The 25,104-nt window shown below is 39.8% G+C and overlaps 1 protein-coding gene across 1 annotated transcript in view; it reads left to right on the forward strand.

Annotated features, from left to right (window-relative positions):
- The first annotated feature begins 2,019 nt into the window (after positions 1–2,019).
- CHSY1 (chondroitin sulfate synthase 1) overlaps positions 2,020–25,104 on the forward strand; it is a 401,916-nt gene continuing 378,831 nt past the window's right edge. Inside the window, exons 1-2 of the mRNA XM_044078685.1 lie at positions 2,020–2,763; positions 7,251–7,746. Of these exons, the coding sequence (XP_043934620.1) occupies positions 2,435–2,763; positions 7,251–7,746 (825 nt within the window). The 5' untranslated portion in view covers positions 2,020–2,434. The remainder of the gene's footprint in view (positions 2,764–7,250; positions 7,747–25,104) is intronic.

The raw sequence follows: 25,104 nt of genomic DNA on the forward strand, positions 1-25,104 counted from the left end.
TACTCGACACTCATTAGACCCATTATAGAGTACAACGCCCCTTTTGGAATGTACCTCACAAGACATCTGCAGCAGCTGGAAAGGCCACATAAGTACCTCACAAAGAGGATTACTGGACTCAAACAAATGCCCTACACTGACTGCCTCAAAAAACTCCAGCTTTACTCCATAGCATATCGCCTACTCCGAGGTGATCTCTGCCTAACATATAAAGCTGTGTCAAACCCAGAGCTGTTGGACATGCTACACCTAAAGAAATCCCAATCCCTCCGATCTACACGCTCTAGGGACCTAAACCTTGTCACCACGATAAACAGGACATGCTGGAGGGATAGATTCCTATCCCAGAGACTTCCCATACTCTGGAACAGGCTACCCATCTATGTCAAGCAAAGTTTTTCATTAGCACTCAAGAAAAATCTTGATGAGTGGATGGGAAATAGGAAATACACCCCGGGGATCACTTCTGTGCCTCTGCGCGACAGTGGCACAGGAAAATAACTTTCTTGGGTGGTGTAAGCCAGGGAACCTTGTTGGCTAGGCTTACGTAGGCCCTTGGGCCGATAGCCTAGTACCTACCTATGAACCTGTGTGCTAGATACGACTATTTACTACTCTGCCATTATCCTCGTCTGTGCTTTCTCTAATTCTTACAGTGCACATAAGAATGTAATTTTATATATCTGTAATTCCATATACACTGATTATTATCTCTGTGCCCTATCTGTTGGGTTCTGACAGAAAAGGGCCCTCAGACCAATTGACCAACCAGGATAACAAAAGATAAATACATAAATAAAAATAAAATGGCAAAAGGGAAGCATGCCTCACCAGTCACGATAGCTGCACCTGTCAAATGACAGAAAGAACTTCAAAAACCCAAAATCCCATACAATATTGGCAGCCCATGGGCTAGCACAAAGGATTAAGGTTTGAACTGCCTCTGAAGTCCAGGATTTGATTATCTTAGACTATTTGCCTACTGTGTAAATATCCTCCAATAACTTAACCAAACAGTGTTCTGGGGCAAATGGGAAACTGAGCTTGGCTCCTCACTGGTCTACTGGACTGCATGCCTAGTAACTCTATGATCCTACAAGACAAGAACACACCAGTCCAGTGGTAGAATTTGTGGTTGTCAAACTTGCTCCCCAGTCCCTGTCAGTGTACAATCTCACCTTCACCGGGTTTGTGTCGAAAAGACCATTAATCAGATACACTGGCTGAACTACCATACTTTTCACTGGCTAAACTACCATACTTTTCACTAAGAGAAAAGCCCACTATGTGTCTCTTGCACTAAATAGACCTCCATAAAATCTGCCTCACTACCAATTTATTCAGGTACCTGTCTTCATAACTATCCGTTTCTTACCTCCAGAAACAAACACATCCAGAAATAATCAAGAACACTTTAGTACCATCAACATGAAAATAGACGGAACGAGAGAGGGTATGAATTAACGTACACTTTCTATTCAACAAATCCAGTTATTGCCATTATTCAAGTGTAATCCAACACCCTTACTCCCGTAATTTCTGGATTTAGAAGACATTAGAAAGGCCACCGCAAAATGAATCTGGAGACCTACTTTTTGCACAGTCAAGGAGCGCTAAAGGGAATACAACCATAAAGGCACTGCAGTCACCGATAGCAAAAGACCTCAACTAAAGGCAACTGTTGAGAACGCATTGTGAACGTTCTTATTTGTTAAGGTTTAGGCAGGATCCGGCTTTTTTAATAATCATCTCAGCATAAACTTCCTGGGCAATCAGCACACAGAACCAACATTGTGAACGTCCCACTGTACATATTATTAAATTCCTTTAAAATATATACAACGCAAACAAAATGCATCGGTTACGTGTAAAACAAACTCATTATAGTGTAGCTTACGTTAATAATTCAAAAGACAAAAACTTAGAAAGTACAAAATACCCTCATGAACACCTATCCTCACACCGCACTTTTAACAAAGTTCTTCACCCGTCACTTCCGGGGAAGGTTGACTAATCGGAAGTCCATCCCCCTAGCGGATTCGTCTTACTCCTTAGCTTTGAGTTTGTCATATATAAACTCAATGCTCTGGAGTAATATTTAATTGAAACAGCTATTGTACAAATTGGTATTTTTTTGCAGCAGTGATTGTTTAACTCCAATATATAAAGATAAGTAGGTGGCATGGAATCGGGAGCTTTTGCTGGTACAAAAGAAAACGCATTCTGATTGTCGGGAGTGAGGGAACTCTCTGACTTGGGGAGACGGACCCTGTCGTTGAAATAATTCCGGAGTCTTGTAGCTATTCATTGGTTTCATGATTACCCAGTAGCAACATTTTTTTTGAGGTGGCGGTGTAATTCTGTAACAGCGCCGCGTAGCAGAATACAGAGAGTGCGCGGTAATTTAGCACTGAATTTATCCTGGGGTTAGGGAATGGCTACAAGGAGTCGCCGATCGTGGTTCAGTGTGTTATTGGGACTGGTTGTTGGCTTCACAGTAGCTTCGAGACTTATTCTTCCTAAAGCCTCGGACTTTAAGAAAGCTGGACACCGTCGTCGAGCTAGTGGTTCTGGTTGTAGCAGCAGTGTCAGCCTGCACTCAGGGGTGAGAAAGGACTATGGGGGAGTGCTGGTGTGGCAGCAGCCGCAGGATAGTGATGCTGGAAATCACGAAGAGCTTATCCCCAAGTCGAAACATTTCCTTTACGTTGGGGTCATGACTGCTCAAAAGTATCTTGGTAACCGGGCAGTGGCTGTCCAAAAGTAAGTTTCATAGGCATGTGTTGGTTCGCCCCCTCTCATTTTTCATCATCCTTATTTTAAATCTGATGCACGTTGACGGATGCTGGAATAATTTTGTTTTGTCTTTGTGCAACTGTGTGCATATATATAATATATGAATATAAATGTAGTTGAAGTACTGTGTTGAGATGCAAAAAAAAAAATCTGTTGGCAGACAGTGTGTGTAGTAAAAAGCTTGGTGTAAAGCAGTGCAGTTTGGTGAGAACACGCTGGTCTGTTTACTGAACATGTAAAATATTGTAACTATAAGACACATTACGTTTCAGATCCAGAAACTGCTTTCCTGTGTTTAAACATTTTGACAGACGGTAGTGAAAAGTTGAACTGTGTGCTTTCGTGTGAATTTTTGTTTATTTGTTTAGGTAATGTATTGTTAGCAGAACACGGTTCAATAGTTTGTAGTGTGTCGGCGTAATCTTGTAAGCATTGTGTGGCCAAACTGCGAGATACAAAAGTAAATGTCACTGCTTTGCTTGGGTCTGTGCTAACAAATTGGACTGTGCAGAAACAATGATATTGTGTTCTTTACTATACTTTAAACAGGCTGTTTTTCCTGTCAAACATTAGAGATTGCGATCTTAAATTCCCCACTCATTTTTGCATGTTATATGCTGTCGAGCACGAAATTATTTGCATGGTTATGCGCTCGTTATTTGTGGTAGTTTATACTTCCATTCCCAGTGTGAAAGGATTGTACAGCTTTCAGTAGAGAAGCCGTAAGTTCGTTTCCATGAGACTACCTTTGGTTATTTTGCAAATGTTATTAGTGTCTCTGGTTGTTGTTGTCCCCTACTTCAACCTGGTATCACTACAGTCTGGATTACCCCCCCAAGTTTCAGTATTTGTTAAATACTGACATTATTCATGTACAAGTTAATGAAATAAAAGGTTAGCTAATATTTTACATTGAGAGCTATTGTCACAGCTAAGTGGTATTGCTTATTACCATGCATCTCAACTGTCCAGATTTTTTTGCCTCATATATTCTTGATGTGTTCCTCAAAAATGTGCAATTTGCTGGCAAATGTTGTTGTAGGCACAAAATAATTCAACCATTTTTGAGTTTGATTTCATATCCTTCCGACAAAAAAAAAAAACGCATGCTAATGTAAAAGTTTTCTAGCAGCATTCTAAATTTATTAGAACAATTTTTAAAATTAGCTCTAGATTTGTCACTGAAGTAACACTCAACCGGATGTGCAAAAAATGTGTTTGTGAATGGATGGGTTTAAAGCTTGCCCCAGCTGCTTGGCTTCATCTAAATGTCTTGCAGTTATGTTTACGTGAACGATCACTGCATAAAACCAGACAAGGGCAATTTTATATTTAAGGGATAATTGTATTGGATATATGTAAATTCAGTAAGTTTTAAGATATTATTGAGTTGGTTACTAGCTAGAAATGTTAGAAATCATAATTTTAGAACTCTTGACAGGTTTGGTGTTGGGTTAACAACTTTTTCTTATTTAGCTTCTTTTTTTTTTTTTTCTTTTGCTGTGCACTTTCTGAACATCTTGTTTTTCAGCTGGAGGGCTGTTGTATAGTTCTGCTGTCATTTTTAGAATTAAATTCAGTTTGGCAGGTCTTGTCCCGCTTAATTGTTGCTCTTACATTTTTTTGTTTGTTTTTATTTCTGTCACCTTATATTATATGTGTGGAAATCTTGTTTAGCAGCATCAGTACTACTAAGTAGAACTGTGGAAGGAAGTGGGTAGGGTGCACATTGGTCCCAAACTGTAGTGTACTGAAACAGTGCCTTATTTCCATTACTTAATTCTGTTTCAGTATTGAATGTTGCTAAAATTGACTTGCTTCATCTCTGAACAGGGACACCTGGCTCTTCTGTTGGTGTGCGGGTGCCTGTGCTTCAATAGTGCTCAGATGCTAGCATTCCTGTGCAGATTTCAGTTTTCAACTCTGTTCTGAGCATTTGGCATATTACTGGCACACTTTTTTTTTTTTTTCGGTGATAATCTCACTTTCTGCCCAGGCAAATTTGTCAAATTATATGGAAATGTATATCACAATAGTAATGTCCCCTTGATTAATTTTATCCCACATAACTCACCTTATTTTTTTTAGTTATTAACAGTACACTGTCAGCATGAGCCATAGCTGCGTGCATAACTTGCTTCCTAGCATCTTTTACCTGTTTTATTTGGCATTTGTTTACCAGGAAAGGCCGACTGGTCCAAAAAGTGTCCTTTTTCAATGGTGGCCTGGGGAGAAAAGCTTCAGTTGCAATCCTATTAAAAAAAATTGTTGCAGATAATTTTAAATCACAAAGCATCATGTGACATTGCAAAACATAGATGTCAGAAAAACATAGAACTTGCATTTTATAGTAGTTTAATGAAAAATAACACAAGCTGGAAAATATGCAAAGAAACTCATTAGTCATTTGTCCCACAAATTAGCATGCAGTAAATGAATCTTGAGACCATTTTGATATTTAAGACTGTCATCAAGACAGTGAGAAGAAATTGAGTGATATCTTACTAATATGAGAGAGTGTTCATATTTTAAGGTCCTAGAAGGAAGTAAGGATGGAGATAAAAGGAGATGAGAGTGGTAGGGTGCCTTCAGGTAGCCTAGGTGAGTAGGGAGGAAAGGGGTTGAAAGGTCTGCAGAGAGAAAATTGGTATAGTGAGGTAGTGGGGAAAAATAAAAGGGAGTGGAAGAGTAGTGGGGAAAAACAAAAGGGAGTGGAAGAGGAGGTTGGGAGAGAGTTGTAAGATATGATTTAGGTTGGAGGGGGTGAGTGAAGTATAGTGAGGAAGTTCAGCCAGGACTGGTGGAGGAGCAGGTCCATGATTTTGTGAAGTGTTATTTTAGCAAGCATTTAAAGATGAGGTGATTAGAAGTAGGGAGTTCTGTGTCCCCGTCCCCCCCTGCAGAGCACAAGTATAGGCTTTGTCTTGAGGATTTATTTATGGTGAGAATTTGTTTCATCTTCTGGTCTGGGTTCTTTTCATGATGTATGCAGTCCAATGATTTATGTATGATTTTTATGGGTTCTTTTAGTGATGTATGCAGTACAATATTTTATGTATTTTATACGTTGTGTGTGTGGGGGGGGGGTTCAGACAGCTAATGGTATACAGAGCTTTACTGTGATGGGTAAAGAAGTTTTGAATTTGTAGCAAATATTGCAGTCTTCTTGTAGCAGTTCTTCAAGTTGTCTCCCTCTCTTATGGATGATTGCAAATTTGTTAGAACTGGGGCTCCATAGAATAGGGAGAGCAAAAAGTAAGTTTTGGCAAGAGCAATTTATGCGGGTGTGCTCAGAAAAGGTGTGTTTCTGTATGGTATGCTTGGTTTTTGATGGGGTTTTCTTGGCATTGCTTTGGATGTGTAGGTCAGATTTAAGATTATCATGTGTTTATAACTCCTAATAGTTTGGTGTGATAACTTTTACTTGAGTTTCAGTTCCATTTGCTGAAAAGATTTTGAAGGGTGCTTTTGTTAGGGGTGATTTTTTTTTTGGTGTAAAGACCAAGTTTTTTTTTTTTTTTGGGTTGAGTAAGAGTTGGGTTTTTGTATGCCAGGTTTCGGTGGAGAGGACTGCTTGTTGAGTGATTTTCTTGGAGGCAAGTTAAGGTGTTTGAAGAGCAGATGATAGTAGTCCTCTGCATGTTGAATCAGGGTACCTTCACAAAGAAGATAAATATAGTATATCGAATAGTACAGGGCCAAGGATGGCCTTGCGGGACTCCTGTGGGAGGGTATGCAGAGAAGGATCCTTGCCATTTTACAGCTTTTTGCCAGTTGGCAAGGTAGCTGGTGAACCATCGAATGGATAGAGATGATAGACTCAGGGTGGAAAGTTGATTGAGGAGTTTACAGTGAGCGACCATTTCAAAGGATTTCGATAGATATAGAAGTACTGCAAATACAAGTATTAGAGATGCAAGCTTTATTGTGCATAACATAGATTGGGCCATTCTGTTTATAAATGTTGCAGCATTTTTTTTTTTCTTTTGGGGATCTACCATGCATCAGTGGGATTTAGACTTTGCTGGATCTGCTTTTTTTTAAATTAAACTCCATTAAGTTCTAGAGAAGGCTGAGATGTAGTGTGTGGACAGTGACAAAATATTGTTGATATAAAAGTTTTGTCAGTGATGCTAGTAAACCAGAATATTAATACCTTGATGGGCATTTAGTAATCACACATTTTGTGAAGCTGCATGCCTCCAGTCGAAAAATGATTTGGCGCTTTCAGTGTCTTTTGAAGCCTACATTTCAACTCATCCAAATCAAAGCCTACATTTGATGGAAATGCTCATCAGAATCCACTTCATTTTTGATTAATTAAAGAAAGGTATAAGTTTGGTATAGAATAGTATCAGGATTACTTCGAAAATATGTTCATCTTACTTATTGTGAAAGATTGTGTAGAATTTGTTTATTTTTGAGTAAAAAAATTTTTTTGTCTTTATTTTTAGAACCTGGGCCAGTAACATTCCTGGAAAAGTGGAATTTTTCTCCAGTGAGGGGTCTGACACATCGTTTCCAATCCCTATAGTCCCTCTTCAGGGAGTTGATGACGCCTACCCACCTCAGAAAAAGTCTTTCATGATGTTGAAGTACATGCATGACCACTACTTGGACCAGTATGAATGGTTTATGCGGGCAGATGACGATGTTTACATTAAGAGTGACAGACTAGAAAGCTTTTTACGGAGTCTGAACAGCAGTGAGCCCCTCTTCCTTGGACAGACTGGATTGGGCAGCAGTGATGAGATGGGTAAACTGGCACTAGAACCTGGTGAGAATTTCTGTATGGGCGGACCTGGTGTGATCATGAGCCGGGAAGTGTTGCGCAGAATGGTTCCTCACATCAGTGAATGTTTGCGTGAGATGTACACCACCCATGAGGATGTTGAAGTTGGGAGATGTGTGCGGAGATTTGCAGGTGTACAGTGTGTGTGGTCATATGAGGTGAGATTACACTTGTCCTTCAATGTTATTTAACTGTTTCCTTACTTCCACCATCATTTACTCTGTATCGTCCCAGCTCTGTGGGATGATGCAGCTCTCTGTAGATTCAGCTTTTTGAGGCAATGTATATCAAAACTGAGCTTTTCTTGAATTAGTTGCAACTTTGGTAGTTATTGGCATAAGTGAATGGGATGTGGAGAGGTCCAGCCACCTTCCCCTTAAAATGCTCTTTTTCCCCCCTTAATTCTGTAGCTACTAGTGCCATTTTGATGGGATTATGTTGAGCTGCCATGATTTCCGTATGCTGTGTTTTTTCTGGTTCAGTTGCTGCTGTGGCAAGGTTCTGGGTGCTTTCACCTGCATCTGAAGATAGCATTTTGCTCTTAATTTCTTGGGCTGCCATCTGTGTAGTACAGCTTTGTGTCTTCAGTACGCATGATTTACAACACACAAGTTTATTTTTGGATTCTTAAGTCTGCTATGTTGTATTTTTTGAATAAGCTTGAAAACAATATGCTAGGATGCTTGTACAGATCTGTAATGTGCTTTATTTTTTGTACATGCTAATTTTTAGTATTTTTTCCGTATTCTTAATGGCTGATCATGTGCCGGGTTGCAGTAGTCCTTTGCCGGTTTTCCATTAAACTCCACTGCCAATCATGCGTGGACAGGTGATCCGCTGTGGCGACCCCTAATGGGAAAAGCCGAAAGAAGTTGTTGCAGTCAGTTTGTAAAAGGTTCTTGAGTGGATGTGCTAACTTGTACTATGATACAGATTGACTGGTACAATTAGCTTCTTATTTTTCTCTCTGCACTTGTATGGCGCCAGGATTTCTGTCTTGCAGATGTTTGGTGTTTAAGCCAGTCTGCATTTGCCCTTAGTCATTTAAGCAAATACAAGAATGATCAGTGATCACCTTGGTAATGAGAGCAGAAGTGGTTAACTTGTTCCTCAGGAATGGAAAGTGATAACTGGAGTTTTTGTTTTGGAATTTAGCCCTTGAATGCATACCATAATTGCTGTAGTGAGACCTAAAACAATCCAGACATCCTGAACATTGACTCAAGAAGTTTTTGATGGGTAGTATTCCAGTTTAATTCTGCCTTGGAATTGATTTGAATATACTGGCTTCCCACTAATGGACAACATTTTGCTGTTGTAATTTTGTTAAATGTTCTTCTAGTAATCTGAGAAAATAGGAGGAAAGTTTTAAAAAATAAAATGGAGTAGGAGCATTCCCCAAGTCCAAATCATATTTACAACCACAATGATACTTCTACTCTACACAGCTAATTAGAACCAAACAAATGACTTGCAAATCTACTTATTGCAGCCTCTATATGCAGTAGGATAACAGTATGTTGCGCAGCATTTAGTTAATTTGGTTAGCTTGTCCACAAAAGAACCCGGATTCATACAATATCATACCCTTCCATGCAGTTTATCTTCCACCTTTAGTTTACTCTCTCTTCTCTAGGAATACAGTATGATTTGCTACTCCATGCACATATAGTTAAGTTTTAAACATATTGTCAGTTTCCTAGATTGAACGCAGTAAAGAGGTTTTGCTATTTTGTGATGCATGTCTTCAGTAAAGTGTTCCATTGTTTGTTTAGCATTGGGCCATGTGGTATTGTGACAAAATGCCTTGGCTAGGTTAAGGTATGCTAGCTAGGTCAAGGTAGGCAGTATGCAGTATTTTGACCTCTTCTATTGCATTGGTGACATTTTCAAAATTCTAGAAGGTTTAGTAGGTGTGCTCTGCCTTTGAAACAAAACTGGCAGGGGTTCAGTGTCTAAAGATTCCCTATGAGAGCTAAGTGTATTTTTTTGGTTTTAGAGTTTGTACTGTTAATTGTTGCTTATAGTTTTTCAGATCTCTGTCAAGTGTGTTGTCCTACCCACCCTCCATGTTTCTGGCTTGTAGTTTAAATTTGGTGGCTTTTGCAGTTGCCCGCCTCTCTGTAGATTTAATCTGGGACACTCTCCCAACATTATACGTAATAAACAACTTCTGCACTCGCATTTAGTCCTTTTTAATTTAATTGCATTTTTTAAACTGTTTGGTCTAATATTGCTACATACTCGTGCTAGCTTGCACTGCATGTGAATTGTTTTTACTGCTGTTTTAGCTCCTTTTCTGTAAAGAAAAAAATAAATAAAAATACTGTAAGTCTGTTTCTTACCATTCATGTAACTAGTGTAGTCCAGATACAGATTTGCTGTATCCAGGACTGTATGTAAGCTTCTGAGCCCCCAAGCCTTTTTTCTGTGTTGGAGGGAAGCCTTCTAGCTTACCAGTGGGAGTGGTAAACACTAGGTAACCTGCCTACCACACAAGGAGTGGTTCTGGCCCAGAAATTGTAGTTGGCTATTTGGGCAATCCTTTCCATCTCTCTCAACTTTCTGATTTGAAAGCCTGCATTTACACTTGTTTCTGTCCTGTAATTCGTCTAGTGCAGATACAGATTCTTAGTTTTAGCACTTTTTGTTTGTGCTCAGAAATTGTAAGCACTAAATAAGCTACTAATTACTATAGCACTCAACCTTCCTCATTACCTTGAGGAAAGTTTTTCTCTTTTCTCACTCGCTTGGAGAAAAACAGTTCTTGTCCTCACTTTCTAGAGGAAAATAGCTTTTTTATTCAGGCATGTCCAAGGGTCAGCTCCTACTGTTATGTCCTGTCTGATGAATCTGGGCATCTTGGGGCAATGTAGAAACTGCCTCATGTATGCAGACCACCCTCTCCTCCTACCACCCAACACTACAACCTGTGTGAGATGCACTTATCTGGCCAAACTGGAGGTAAAGCTCTCTCCAACCAAGACTGAACTTGACAGTCAAGAGGAGAAGGTAAAAATTTGCACCACACTCATCACATTTTGTCAGTAACTCTACACCACAAAATCCACACATAGTAACACAAAAACATTTGCGGAGGCTCTCAATAATAATAATCTGTCTAAGCAACAGAGACCTCCAAAGCAGAAACGCAAGCAACCTCCATCTCCCAACACAACCCAAATGACATATAGCCCACAGACTTGTATACCACTCGGCCATAGCCAATAAGACAAAACAACGTACCCAACACTAGTCATAGGTGTCTCTATAGTCGGGCACACTGATGTCCCACTCACCAGGCTAAACAAGGAGAAGGTTACTGTCAGCTGCCTGTCGGGTGCTAGGATCCGCTACATAACCCAACCACTCGGGTCACTCCACAGCAAGTACAAATATGACTCTGTCAATATCCGTGTTGGCGTGAATGACCTGAAACGTACCTCCCTGGACTACATGGAAGAGCTCGGGCTAGGCAGGTATGACCCTAGCCCTGAGTAGCATTCTGCCATTGCCCAGAATGCTACTGCAGTACAAGGACAAAATGATTGACTTCAACAATTGGCCAAGCTTCTGGTGTCATTTTAAGGGGATCCAGTACCTGTGTGCTTGGGATGACATGGTCAACAGACCACAATACTTTGCCAGAGATGCTGAGAAGGTAAGTAAGATGTACCTGGTCCTAAACATCTGTTAAGGTACTGAGCAAATGTTATGTAGTTGACATAAAATCTTGATACAGTTAAAGCTGAAGATCCCATCATAAGGTTACAGTAGTCCACCTTCTTGAAGGCCAGTAGATTGTAGGCTAGAGGTTTGAATATGTGAACCTTTGTATTTCAGCTGACTTATTTATTGAGCATCACATTAAATAGACTGAAATATAGTTAAACTTGCAAAATTATAATTAAGTACAAAATCAATTTCATGTCTTGGTTTTCCCCAAAAGAAAACATGACTTGTGGACACTTTTTTTTTTTCTGTTTACTTATCTGTTGTCTAAAACTGTGAAAGTACTTGCAGTTCCACGAGGTGCTGCGGATGAGCTGATATGAATATTTGGCTTTTATTTTGTATCGAGAACCAGATACTCTTCTATATGTCAGTTTGATAGGTCCTGCTCAGTTTAGGCTAGTATCCTTTTGCCTTATCTGTGATGGTGCGAAACTTTCCACATACTGCTGTAGCAGTTCATAATTCGTATTACTATACATCCCCTACTGAACATGAATGCCTCCCTCTCCCAGTCATGCTAAATCCAACTCTATGTATTGTTTTTAATAGAAGTAGGCAAACTTCTCCCACTCAGAAAAAGCTAGCTGTAGCCTTGTATGTTTGGACTTGGTTAGATACAACATTCTTCTGAGCATTCACATAAGTTGTTGCCTACTTTTTGCTTTTGATAACATTTGTACAGTAATTTCTGTCCTTAAAAGTCCAAGCTGAGTATGTGGAGCAACTGGTCAGAGACTGGTTTTATTTAATGGGGTAGTGAACATATGACAATCGGCTAATTCTAGGCAAAACCCAGGTGAATGCAGTCGCAACAGTACAGATGGCTATTAACTATTCTGCAGAAAAAGTTCACAGAAATGAGTAGGTGGCAAAAAATGTCAAACTTTACAGAAATGAACAAACTTAAACGAGCTTAAAAGGTGTCTAGCATGTAGTAAAATTATTGGCTGTAGAGGGGAAACCCATTCTAACTTGCCCTAAGGCTTTTGCTGGCTGTAGGAACAGTTTTTTCACAACCATGGTCATAAAATTCATAAACTGCACGGCTGTGCGCTGTCATTATGACTTTTTATGTGTAATGTTCATTACAAGCCCATAACAGCCTGTACATTACACAACTATGTCATACTCTTCTCTGTAATGTGTGAATTTTGATCGGCTACAGTTAGTTGACGGGCGTTGACAGGCATTGATAATTAGTTTAGCATAATTTCAGAATTGCACTTGCCAGAAATTCTTAGAGGTATGTGGTTGTATGGTAGCACCATTGTTTTTTTTCCCTTTGTGAATAACTCATCCCAGAACAATATTGCTGTGGACACATCACTTTTCATAGGGCTGTACACAATAATGATGCTTCTTCAGACGTACCAAAGGTGTCAGTGTTGCAGCAGAGGAAGCAAATTTCCCTTGCCATTAAGGAAGCTGTGCCCATTAAGTAGTTTTAACACTATTCCAACTAGCTTTTCCAGAACACTTTAAATTTGTGGCTTCAGTACTTGGGCAGGCTGTATTATAACCATATCTCTCAAGTGTATTTATTTGCAGCACATGCATGTATGTGGACTAATTAAGCATTTTTGTACATGTTCCTGCACAGCAGTTATATTCCTTAATGATTACCATGTTCCAGGCAACTGTGCTTAAAACTCCTGGCCTAAAGAACATAGTATGCATTTTCTGTATCCCTGCTTTATTTGGCATGCCTTTTTTATCTGTTAAAATTATTGAGTGCTACATAGTGAGGAAGTATGACATTTTCTTTCTTAAACAGTCTAGTACCTCACTGCCAACCAACCCATTTGCAAGTTTGGGGTTAGTTTCTTGTTGACTTGGCAAATTCGATTTTGTTCATAGGTAGGTACTAGGCTATCTGCCCAAAGGCATTTATAAACCTAGCCAGAATGTGTTGGCTTTCGCCGCCCCCTTAGATTAGTTCCTGTGCCTCTGTCTAGCAGAGCCACTGAAGGGATCCCCGGGGTAAACTTTCCATTTCCCATCCACTCGTCAAGATTTCTTTTGAACAGCATTAGCGAGGAGTTCTGCCTAATGTAGATTGGAATCTTGTTCCAAAGCATGGGAAGTCTCTGGGACAAGAATCTGTCCCTCCAGCACGTCCCATTGTTGTGATGAGGTTTAGATCCCTAGAGCGTGTGGCTCGAGGGGATAAGCTTTTCTTTAGGTGGAGCATGTCAAGTTTTGGGTTGGTCATGGCCTTGTATGCCAGGCAGAGATCACCTCTGAGTAGGCAGTATGCAACAGAGTACAGCTGGAGTTTCTTCAGTCGAGCTGCATAGGGCATCTGTTTGAGGCCAGTGATCCTCTTGGTGAGGTACTTCTGTGGTCTTTCCAACTGTTGCAGGTGTATTGTAAGGTACATCCCAAATGGGGCATTGTACTCCTATATGATGGGTCTGATGAGTGATGAGTAGAGGGGCACAATGACCTCTTTTGATCTGGATGTGAACCTTTTGTGATTAGGTGGGCCACGAAGAAGGATTTTCTAACCACTTTGGAAATGTGATTATCACAGGAGAGATTACTATCTACTTGGGTCCCTAGATCCCTTATTACGTCTTCCATATTTAGGAGACTACCATCTATGTGGTAGCTTGTGGGTACTTTGTTTTTTCCAAAGGGGATGACTATGCACTTTTTGGCATTTAGCTTGAGGCCATGATTTTGACACCAGGTATCCGTCTCAGTGAGACCCTTTTGCAGGATGTCTGTCAGATGGAGAGTCAATTGTAGCCCCTAGTTTGTAGTCGTCTGCAAACTTGGTCAGCCGTAGTCCTCCTGTGCTTGCCTGTACCTCTGAAGTGTATGCCGAACAGGAGGGGTCCTAGGACCGAGTCCTGGGGAATGCCACTTGTAACCGATTTTAGAGTTGAACCTAGCTCCTGCAACTCTCACCATGTGGGTTCTGTCCTTGAGCTAGTTGGCAACTCCATCTTGTGACGTAGGGGTTTATGTTTAGGCTGGTGAGTATAATACCAGAATGGGGAATGGTGTCGAAGGCCTTTGCGAGGTCTAGGTAGGCTTTGTGTACCACCTTTGCCTCGTCTATAGCCTTGGTAACTGTCTATAGGAAAAGTAGAGTGTTTTTTTTTTTTTTTTTACTGATTTATAAGCAAATGAACCCAAGTTTTAGTAGTTAATGTATTTTATTCCCAAAGCCAGTTGTGTAATGTAACTGACTTGTCTAATTTTTTTTCCCTTTAAATCAAATTTAATAAGCAGTGATTGAGTGTGTAACTTGATGCATTGCTTGTGAATTGTGGTGCAGGGTGGGGGTTGCCAAGCTAATGCTATGGGACAACTGTCCCAAGATTTGGTCTGCTGTTGACTGTAAACTGGAACTGTACCAGTATGTGATTTTTCTACTTTGCTCATTGATTTCAAGGAATATTTGATAGGCATTCATTGTTTCACTTTAGCATTCTCTGGCTTGTTGTACTCCTCCTTCACAGAAACAAAGTAATTATGCATGTGTTTTAAACTAGTAGATTGCTTTGTGCTTCTTAATTTATACAAAAAAAAACCTGCACCGTGCTTGGTGGAATACAGTTTTTAAGCTGATATGCTTGTTTTTTGTTGAAGGTATTGCATTGCAGCACTGGCCAGTGCTAGCAGATCATTTCTTTCACGAGTAAAATGTTAAATTTGTCCTTGCCTTGATGGTTTCATGAATCGGATGGGAAAAGTGAATTACTAAGAACACACGCATGCATGGAATAGTTCAGCAGTTTTGGAGGATTGAACAAAATGTTCTCCAAGCAAATTCATAGACTGAGAACACCCCCCCCCTTCCAGTTAACAAATGGTAATTTAAAAAGTAGTAAAATCAGAGTCCACTTTCTCATTGCATTACTTTCATAGGCTGTAGTTTGGACTCCTTGATGTACATAGCTTTTCTTTTCACCAGAGAAAATTCATATGCTTCAGAAACTCTTATGAAGCATTGTTTCCCCCTCAACCCATTGCAGAATCCTGAGGTAAAGTGCTGGGACATCATGTCTCTAGCTATTTTCATGGTTTCCAATAGCAGATTACACAAGAAAGTGTTATGCTTGCAATGGAACAGATACAGCCCCTTACCCAAAATGTCCAAGACTGAGCTTGACTGGTGGCACTCTGCTTTCAAGTATTTTTTCCATTTCACTAGATAGTGTAGTGAGTATTTGCTCTATTCATGGACTTTACTCAGTGTTGGTAAAAATTGTCTGTCAGAGTGATCGGTTCATTTTACACCCCTTACTTTTGGACACCCTGATCCATTTTTTGTAAGACTGCCTTTAGGTATTTGGTAGACTGCATAAAATAACTGAAAGAATGGGAAAGCCCACTCTACAAGAAATATTGCCACTTCTGCTCCATTTCTGGGAAATGCTACATCTGTGTTGTGACCACCTGATCTCTGCCAAGTCTGAAATACAGTAAATACCTAAATTGTGAAGAAGCTTCTCTTGCCTCTGAGGAAAATCTGTATTATAGCCATAGCTCAATGACCAGTCTTGCACTTTGCAAATGGCCTATTGCAACTCTTCTACTAAGGTTTGCCTACCAGGTAAGATGGTGGTGTTTCCAATTTGGCAGTTGGCATCGATAAAGCTATGCTCTGTTAATGAGATGCTTTCAGTAGTCCAGAGTTTGATTCCCGGAAGACTCCATTTACCTGTTATGTGGCTTGGAGCAAGTCTGTTTAATCCAGACAAGTGCTAAGCCCACTCATTGGTCTGTTAACTACCTATATCAGTTTTTGAAAAACAAGCTTAAAAAAGTAGGGTTATAGCAAAAGATTGTGGGCATGAAATACTTCACACCCAGCTTACAATAAACCACAGACTGCAGTTTTGTAATGTTCCCATTGAGAACCTTGCCACTTCTTGAGTAAAATATACACAAACCAAAAGACAGCTGGCTCACCCAGGCTAACACTGTGCTGAAAAGCAAATAAACTGTCTGTGCAATCCAGTAATAAAAGTTCTGTTAAAATCCAGAATTTAATGAAAAGAATGAAATAAAACAAAATAAGAACAAAAAGTCCCTTGTCCAACGATAAGCGCTTTTGAATAGTTCTTCTTCAGATCGTATAATCAAATGGGAGATTCATCTGTATATATAAGCCAGTCCAAAATTATTCACCCAATGAGAATATCAACACCAAGGTTCCAGCCAATCCATGTTTGGATTTCTCCATCTGATTTACATAAACCGGGTTAACAATCCCATTTTCTAAATGGATACCTCACACAGCTTGCTGATGTTCAGTACTAATAAAATATGCAAAGTAGGTGATGTTAGTAACCAATAGCACTTCCAAAAGAAGTGACAGATGAAGCAGCTAGCTTTCATGCATACTTAGAAGCATGCCTCACCCTAATGTATTGGAGTCAAAATGTGCAAAATAGGTGAACTAAACAGCCAATAGAGGCTTCCAAAAAACAGCAAAAGACATCTGCTAGCCTTCATGTATTCTTATTGAAAGACTTGTCAAATAATCCCAAAAGCAGTTCTTTACATATTTCTAATATTCAATAGAGGAAAAATGGCACGAACAATAAATGGATGATCTAAGTAGCCAATAATGGCTTCCAAGGAGCGGCAAAAAACAAATCTGCTGACTTTCATAAATTCCTATTATGAAACGTCTTTTGTTTAATCTAATGAACCCAAAAGAAGTTTTTCACATATCTCTGATGTCCAGTGATATATCCAAAGTCGGTATATATAAGTTTCTGACTTCATCCTATCCATTCAAGATCAATAGGGAACTTTTACTAGAATTCCACCATCTCTGTTCAGATGTTTGTTATATTGTCCAGTTTTGTTTTGATGAAACCAGAGCAGGAAAGATGTGGACATTAAACTACAAATAGCATATGTCGACAGCATCAAATCTTCTAATCTTGACACCTAACATAATCGAACTTAAACTTCTAATAGGATATAAATGCTCTTATAAAGCAAAATAATAAGTATGTTATTTCACTATAGCAATGTATGCAAATTTCAGACTTCCATCTATCCAAGATCAATATATATAAATTTCTGACTTCCTCCCATCCATTCAAGATCAATAGGAAATTTTACTAAGATTCCACCATGTCTCTTCAGATATTTATCATTCATCTTATGATCTTGTTAGCTCGTGGCGATCTGCGTCTCTTCAAGACAGGTTTCAATGGTATAACACTATTCAACCCCGGATGCTGATCAGCTCTAAGGTTTATTATCCTTTTGGTTTCCCTAAATTCAGTTATGTTCTCAATATCCCCCTTTTTGGGCCAATATGTATGGTCTCATATAGCTTTATATGAAAACCAGTGATCGTTATGCTGACTGACATGATTAGCTAGGGCATTATGAACATCTTGTTTCACAATGTCCCTTAGATGCCTCTGTATGCGTTTCTTAAGCATTTGGTTAGTTTTGCCTACATAAAATGACTGGCATGATCTACATGTAGCCAGATAAACAACATTGCTCATGGTACAAGTTGCTTTGACATCAAATTACGCAGATCGACCATGAGCTAACGAGATCAAAAGTGATGAATGATAAATATCTGAAGAGACATGGTGGAATCTTAGTAAAATTTCCTATTGATCTTGAATGGATTTGATGAAGTCAGAAATGTATACATATTGATCTTGGATGGATGGAATGAAGTCTGAAATTTGCATACATTGCTATAGTGAAATAACATACTTATTATTTTGCTTTATAAGAGCATTTATATCCTAACAGACGTTTGATTTTAAGTTCGATTATGTTAGTGTCAAGACTAGAAGATTTGATGGTGTCGACATATGCTATTTGTAGTTTAATATGCCCACATCTTTCCTGCTCTGGTTTCATCAAAACAAAACTGGGCAATATGACAAACATCTGAACAGAGATGGTGAAATTCTAGTAAAAGTTCCCTATTGATCTTGAATGGATGGGATGAAGTCAGAAACTTATATATACCGACTTTGGATGGATGAAATGAAGTCTGACATTTGTTTACATTGCTAGAGTGAAATAACATGCCTATACTCTTCTCAGGAAAAACTTATAGGCAGTCACCATGTGAATTTATCAAGGTACAAATGTGGCCGTGCAAGGCATGGAGCCTTGATATTTATTGTCACTTAGTAATTGTCCTGCTATATTCCTGTCTTGAGAAATGAAATTTTAGTAATGACATCGCCTATTTTTTATTTTTATTTTATATATTTTTTTGTCATCTCTATCACTGGACATCAGAGATATGTGAAAAACTTCTTTTGGGTTAATTAGATTAAAGAAAAGAAGTTTCATAACAGGAATTTATGAAAGTCAGCAGATTTGTTTTTTGCTGCTCCTTGGAAGCCATTATTGGTTACTTAAATCATCCATTTATCGTTCGTGCCATTTTTCCTCTGAATATTAGAAATATGTAAAGAACTGCTTTTGGGATTATTTGACAAGTCTTTCAATAAGAATACATGAAGGATAACAGATTTGTCTTTTGCTGTTTTTTGGAAGCCACTATTGGCTGTTAAGTTAATTTATTTTGCATATTCTTGACTCCAATACATTAGTGTGAGGCATGCTTCTACGTATGCATGAAAGCTAGCTGCTTCATCTGTCACTTTTTTGGAAGTGCTATTGGTTACTAACATCACCTACTTCATCCCTGATATCGGGAGGCAGGTTATTGTCTCAGTCCACAAGGGAGACCTTTACAGTCTCTGAAAACAAATTGTGCAGGACAATGAAGGGAATCCTTATGAACTTTTGGTATGCGAGAGCCCTCCTTGGTGAACCTAACTCTGTAGGGTTTTGCCAAAGGTGTTCTTTTATGTTAATCTCAGATTTGTGTGTGACCTCTGCCTTGCATGAAGGTTTATTTTCCATGCAGCCTTACTTTAAGGCACTCTACACTATACACCCTGACAAAATTGTACGTTACTTCTTAAGGTACGTGTTTCAGTTAGGTACATGGTTTTCAACTCCTGCTCTTAACCATCTTCTGTCACCCTTTGATTTTTTCAAGGCTCTGTATTGGGGACACTGCCTTTCTGCATCTTTTTTCACCCACTTAAAAATCACATGCACTGTTTGTTTTTGTTTTGTTTTTTCCTCTGCCATTTCTTTTTGTATGCATGTTCTCATCATGTAAAATGGGTTTTCTGATGCTAAAATGTGCAGTTTTTATTTTGGTTACTGCAGTGGAACTATGTTAAGCTTAATGACTTTTTTTTGTTTGTTTTTTGTATTTTCTCTGTATTGAACAGCTGTTCGGTTACTCAGTCTGCCATCTGGCCTCACAATCTGATGATGTAATATTAGGTAGACATGCTGTTTTTCTGTATTTTATAGCAGATTTTGGTACAAAGCGAAGGATCTGCAGCATAGTCACTCTTACAACAAATCAGTAAATAAAGGACACCTGCACTTGTTTATCTACAGCTATTAAATCTCCACTTTTGTTGCCTCTGTCAGCCAAACTCCATGGAAAAAAAACTCTTTTAATCTAAGGCACTACTCGCAAACAACTCCCACTGTTAATCTAGAACTTGCTGTACTAAACATCTCTCTCTCTTCATTGTTGCCTTGCTTTTGCAATCTCCCCTAACACACTTAAAAGAAAATTCCCAGTATGTCAAATTCAGAGGGAAGTACAAGACTGGTGTACCTGCTTCTCCAGTGGCCATGTCACCTAACCTCTTTTCCTTCTGTTTGATGTTGTACTTCTGTCTGCTTTCTGCTTTCCCACTGACTTTGTGATGCAAGTACTGATCCATTTTTTATTTGAATCTTAGGTGCATGCTCTAGTACTTGTTCGTTGTATTATGTTAAACTTTTGCATTGCCTTAATCTCTGAACTTATCCTAATAGCATTCTGTATTTTCAACTGTGAAAATATTTTCACGAGGCCTGTGCCTAAAATACACTGCAAATTCCTTGCCACACAGTATAGAAATGCATTCTGGTTATTTTGTAATAAAATTTGCTTTGTCTCCTTTTTTTTTTCCTCCTCCTCCTCCTCTTGCAGCAGATCTGTGCTATAAATGATCCCCTACTATCTTAAACCCTTTGCATTAGAATACTCCCTTGACTTTAACACTACGAGAGATGCATTGTTTCTGTAAAAATGAGTAGATCGTTTGCTCAGCCTTTCCTCTTAACACAAGAACACATTTTGGCATAATATCTGCTGTAATATGAAATGTAACTTCATATAAGTGCTGACCGTTGTGGAATGATCTCCCTTTGTTTAACTCTGTGCATTAGTATATACCCTCAAAAGGAATTAGAAGACCTATATATGTTTGATCGTGTTATCTGGGGTCGTATGCCTCCATGACCGTTAGGCCTTTATCTTGTTCAATAGGTGGGACACTTTTGCTGAAGGTTTGACATCTCGTCTGACTTAAAGCATACCCCCCCCCCCTGCACACACACACACACACACACACACACACACACACACATCTCAGAGGTGTAAGAGGTAATCTCTGTGATTCATTGGTATCTTGACACAGTTCATGTCAAGATTGATCCTTGGTTTCAAAGTGCTTGGCAGTATTACTAGTCCTGGCTTTCAGATTTTGCAAAAAGTAGCTTGTCGGGGAAAATATCTTGCCTTGTTTCATTGCTGCACTTCTCTTGCATGCTTAAAGTAGCTTTTGGGCATCAGAGTTTGCTAGATGTCTGATATGGATTCTAAAAAGGTTTTTGCATTGACTGTGGGAAAGCCTATTCCTCGCAATTTCATTTTAATGTGTTTTTTGCTTGGGGGGGTGAGCACAGTGCCTCATGCTACCCCACTATGCAAGGTTCAATCTGAAGACAACGGAGTGTAGAGCAAAATCTCTAAGAATACTTCAGTCAGGAAAGTCCCACTGCTGGCCCAAGACAATCCTGGTATTGGCCAAATCCTCCAGTGTTGTTCTAGAAGCTTTTAGATATTCTCCCAAAAGATGCACTGAGAGACTGATGGCATCCCACTAGAGTCTGAAGCACTCCCCGGGCTTGGAGGCCCCAGGTTCAGCAAGGCACTTTCACAGCTGATGACTCGTGCGTCTTTTCCACCAGGGGCTCTGGTGCAATCCCACTAGAGTTTGCGCCACACACGAGTGATGGCACATTCTTGACAAATATGTTGGGGCTAAACCGGTTCCTAAAATTACCAGAATTCAAAATGTTAAAGGCTACCTTCCACTACTTTCCCCCATATACATGGATGTTTGTAGTAGCTATTGAGAAATGTAAGTAGACAAAGTTTTGCAGGTTTAAAGGTGGTGACTTCCATTACCAGATCACCTCTGACGTTTTGTCTGTTGTACTTAAGGCATTCACAAAGTGTGTGGCTTCTTAATTGTTTTGGGCAGAACAAAGTGATTCTCATTTATCCATATCCAGATAACTGTCTCATCCAAGTAGCAATCCTGGGGGGTGCCTCAATGGGCTTCCTATACAATGTGGCCTGTTTTCACAATATAGTGTTCTGTCTGTGACCTTCAGAAATCCTACTTTGCCTAACTCTCTGGAGCCTTTCTAAGGCAATCCGCCTCTGCTCCTCTGATCATACCAAACCATCCAAGAGAACTATGAACACTGTTTCAATTTTACTACTGCATTTGTTGCACTTGACTATATTTCACACCAACTGGTGCATTTACTTAAAATTATTTTTTATTTTGTTGCTATATTTAATTTAGGAAAAAATGATTTTACTCTGGTCTAATTTAAGAAAAGTAAGTATTCTACTTTTATTCTGTTTCACTTTTGTTTTGTAGTATAGATTTGGATTCAGACTGGCTGAATCCAATTCTGTTTGAGGACTGAGCTTAAAAAATCAGGACATCCTTCTTTTGGAGAACCCCCCCCTACCCTTGTTGCAGGAGTGTACATTTGGACTATCTAATTGAAGGTTACTGGTCCAGGGCTCAGTTCTTTGGTGAACCACCCAGAAGCAATTTTGTTCACCTCTTACCTATCCATATCAGGTCTATAGATCCCCCTTTTTTATAGACCTGCTGTACACTTTATAGGTTAGTCTCCTTAAAATAGCCCCCTGCTAGATACCCCCATCTCTTCCTTTTTGTGAATGTACCTGGTTCAAACCTTGCTTGATGGGCTGTCAATTTCCCTCTCCTGCTAGCTTGGTTGACATTTTTTGAGGCAGTGCAGCAACTGCCTCATACACTGACAACTGTTTTTACTTCTAAATCACTCTAGCACTCTAGTACAATTTGGAAAGATGTTCTTACACTAACCATCTGGAATATCTGCTGTCTCTCATGCCCAGGACAGCAACACTAAACAGGTTGTCGGCTCACACACCATGATTCCTACTCATAGTATGCATCCAGCACAAACTTCATGTGCGGAGGTACTCTCCAGAAACATACCTAAACACCAGAGATCTCCAGAACACAAACATGCTACACCTAACACTACACCCCAAGCACCCCAGTACACATAAAAACACTAGCACCAGTATCTCCCCAAATAAGCCCTTAAAGCAATGCACGTCTATTCCAAATGTTTTGGTTATAGATGACTCTTTAGGGAGACATACAGATGCCCCACTCACCAAGTTAAACAAGGAGAAGGTTATGGTTGGTGGTCTGGTGCAAGGATTCGTCAGATCACACATGCACAAGTCTCTCATCAAGTACCATTATGCCTTTGTCATAGTTCACGTTTGTGTGAACGACTCTATGTACCTCTCTGGACTATGAAGAGACCTGATTTTGAGCTGTCGGAATATGTGTCCCAGGAAGGTATGTCCCTAGCTTTGAGCAGCATTTTACCCTCGTCTAGGATGATACCACAATATAAATGAAAACTTGTTGACTTCAATAATTGGCTAAGTTTCTGGTGTCATTCTAAGGGGATCCAGTTCCTGTCAGCCTGGGATGACATGGATAGACCAACCTGCTTTTCCAGAGATATACGTCACCTGGCACATCTAGACTTTCAGTTGCTGGCTAAGGTACTTGCCTCCCCCATAATGCCTCTTTTAGACAAGGTCACAGGAACAAGATTTCTAACCTGAAAATACCAAACACTTGGAAATTAAGGGTCATGCTGCTAAACGCTAGGAATTTGAATCAGAAACTGCACTCTCTGGAAACGCTCCTCTCCCTGGAAGAAGTTGATATGTCTGCAGTCACAGAAACCTGGTTCAGTAGTACCCCGGCCTTGCAAGACTACAGTGCCTTCGTACTTTCAGATAAAGATAATTACGCCTCTAGACTAATTAGACAAAACTCTATGGAGTTAATCCAAGTTCTGATTACTGTGGGTAAGACCCATCCCTTCACGTCATTGTCATCGCCAGTTACAGGTCCCCTTCTATGAACCAAGAAGCCTATACAGCTTATGTAGACCTGCTTGGGACAATTAAAGTACAACCCAACACAATAGTCATGGGTGATTTCAATTATCCCTCCATTAACTGCTAAACTTGTACGAGCCCAAACTCACTTGCACAAAAGCTGCAGGACTTTAACTCAAAAGTCCTGGAACAAGTAGTGCACCACCCAACAAGGGGCTGTAATATATTCTAGACCTGGTCCTCACTAATATGATTGACTGATACAACGCCTCAAGTGTAGGGCCTGTACTGGTTAAATCTGACTATAAATTAGTCATTTTTGAAGTGGCAGTAGCACCAGAACTCCCTAAAGGAGAAGTCTGGCTAAAAACTTCAAAATTAACTGTACCCTCCTTAAGGGATGGTATGATCTACTTCCAAGCTCCAGTTTTCACAGATGGCATTGGTGGCTATATTAAGGTGTACACTGATGCCCTGTATAAAGATCTTCACAAATTTGTAGATACCACCATGACTGACAGAAAAAACAAACCATCCTGGTGAGCGTTTAGCATTAATGGATTATACAATAAGTGAAAGAAACCACTGTCTAAAAATACAAACTTGAGAACCCAGAACTGGAAGAGCACCCTCCTCTGCCTAAACAAGCAAATAAGACCACTCGTAAAATCCTCAAAAGAGCAACTATGAGAAATTTTAGCAACCGTAGAGCTTTCTTCAGCTACATCCACAACCTAAAAGGTAGGACCCAGTTGTGTGCTGAACTAATTGTGGATGGTATCGCAAACACTTGACCCTGTGGAAATTGCAAACCTGCTGGCAGACAATTTTGGCAGACACTTTACCTCCTATCCCCCATGTCTTCATCTCCTCCCTGCATCTCAAAAGAGAAAGTCATCAATGCTCTCTCCAAGACTAAGAACATGGCTTCCATGGGACCATATGGCATTCTAGACTGTGTTCTAAATATGCTTAAGCAAGAGCTAGCTGCTACAGTAGGCACCCTATTCGACCACAGCCTGAATACTGGTTTTGTCCCTACTGAATGGAAAACTGTTATCTACCTCCACAAGGGTAGCTTGGCAACATACCTGGGTAACTATTGCAGCACTTTTTCTCCCTGTTATTTAGCCTAGTGATGAAAGGGCCTGTTCTGTTGCTTTAGTGTGGGATCTTGGGACCCAGAAGCAGTGGTCACTTGTGCACCCCATCTTGAAGACTGAGGCAGACAACCTGGATGATTTAGTACTTCTGCCATTTAAGCATGTTTGCAGAGAATTTTTGCACATACTGAGGGAGGCCAGGAAGCTTAGCGTGATGATCTTGAATTGGGCTAAGTGAAAGATTGTCCCTTTTGTGCTAAAGGAGAAACCAGGACCTGGCTAATATGTAGGTATCCATTATCCTGGACTACCTGCCAAAACTTTGCAAGTCAGGGTCATCTTGACCCTCAGTGAAGGTG

The sequence above is a fragment of the Protopterus annectens genome, chromosome 7.part1 (assembly GCF_019279795.1).
Source record: "Protopterus annectens isolate FY-2018-M chromosome 7.part1, PAN1.0, whole genome shotgun sequence".
NCBI lineage: Eukaryota > Metazoa > Chordata > Ceratodontiformes > Protopteridae > Protopterus > Protopterus annectens.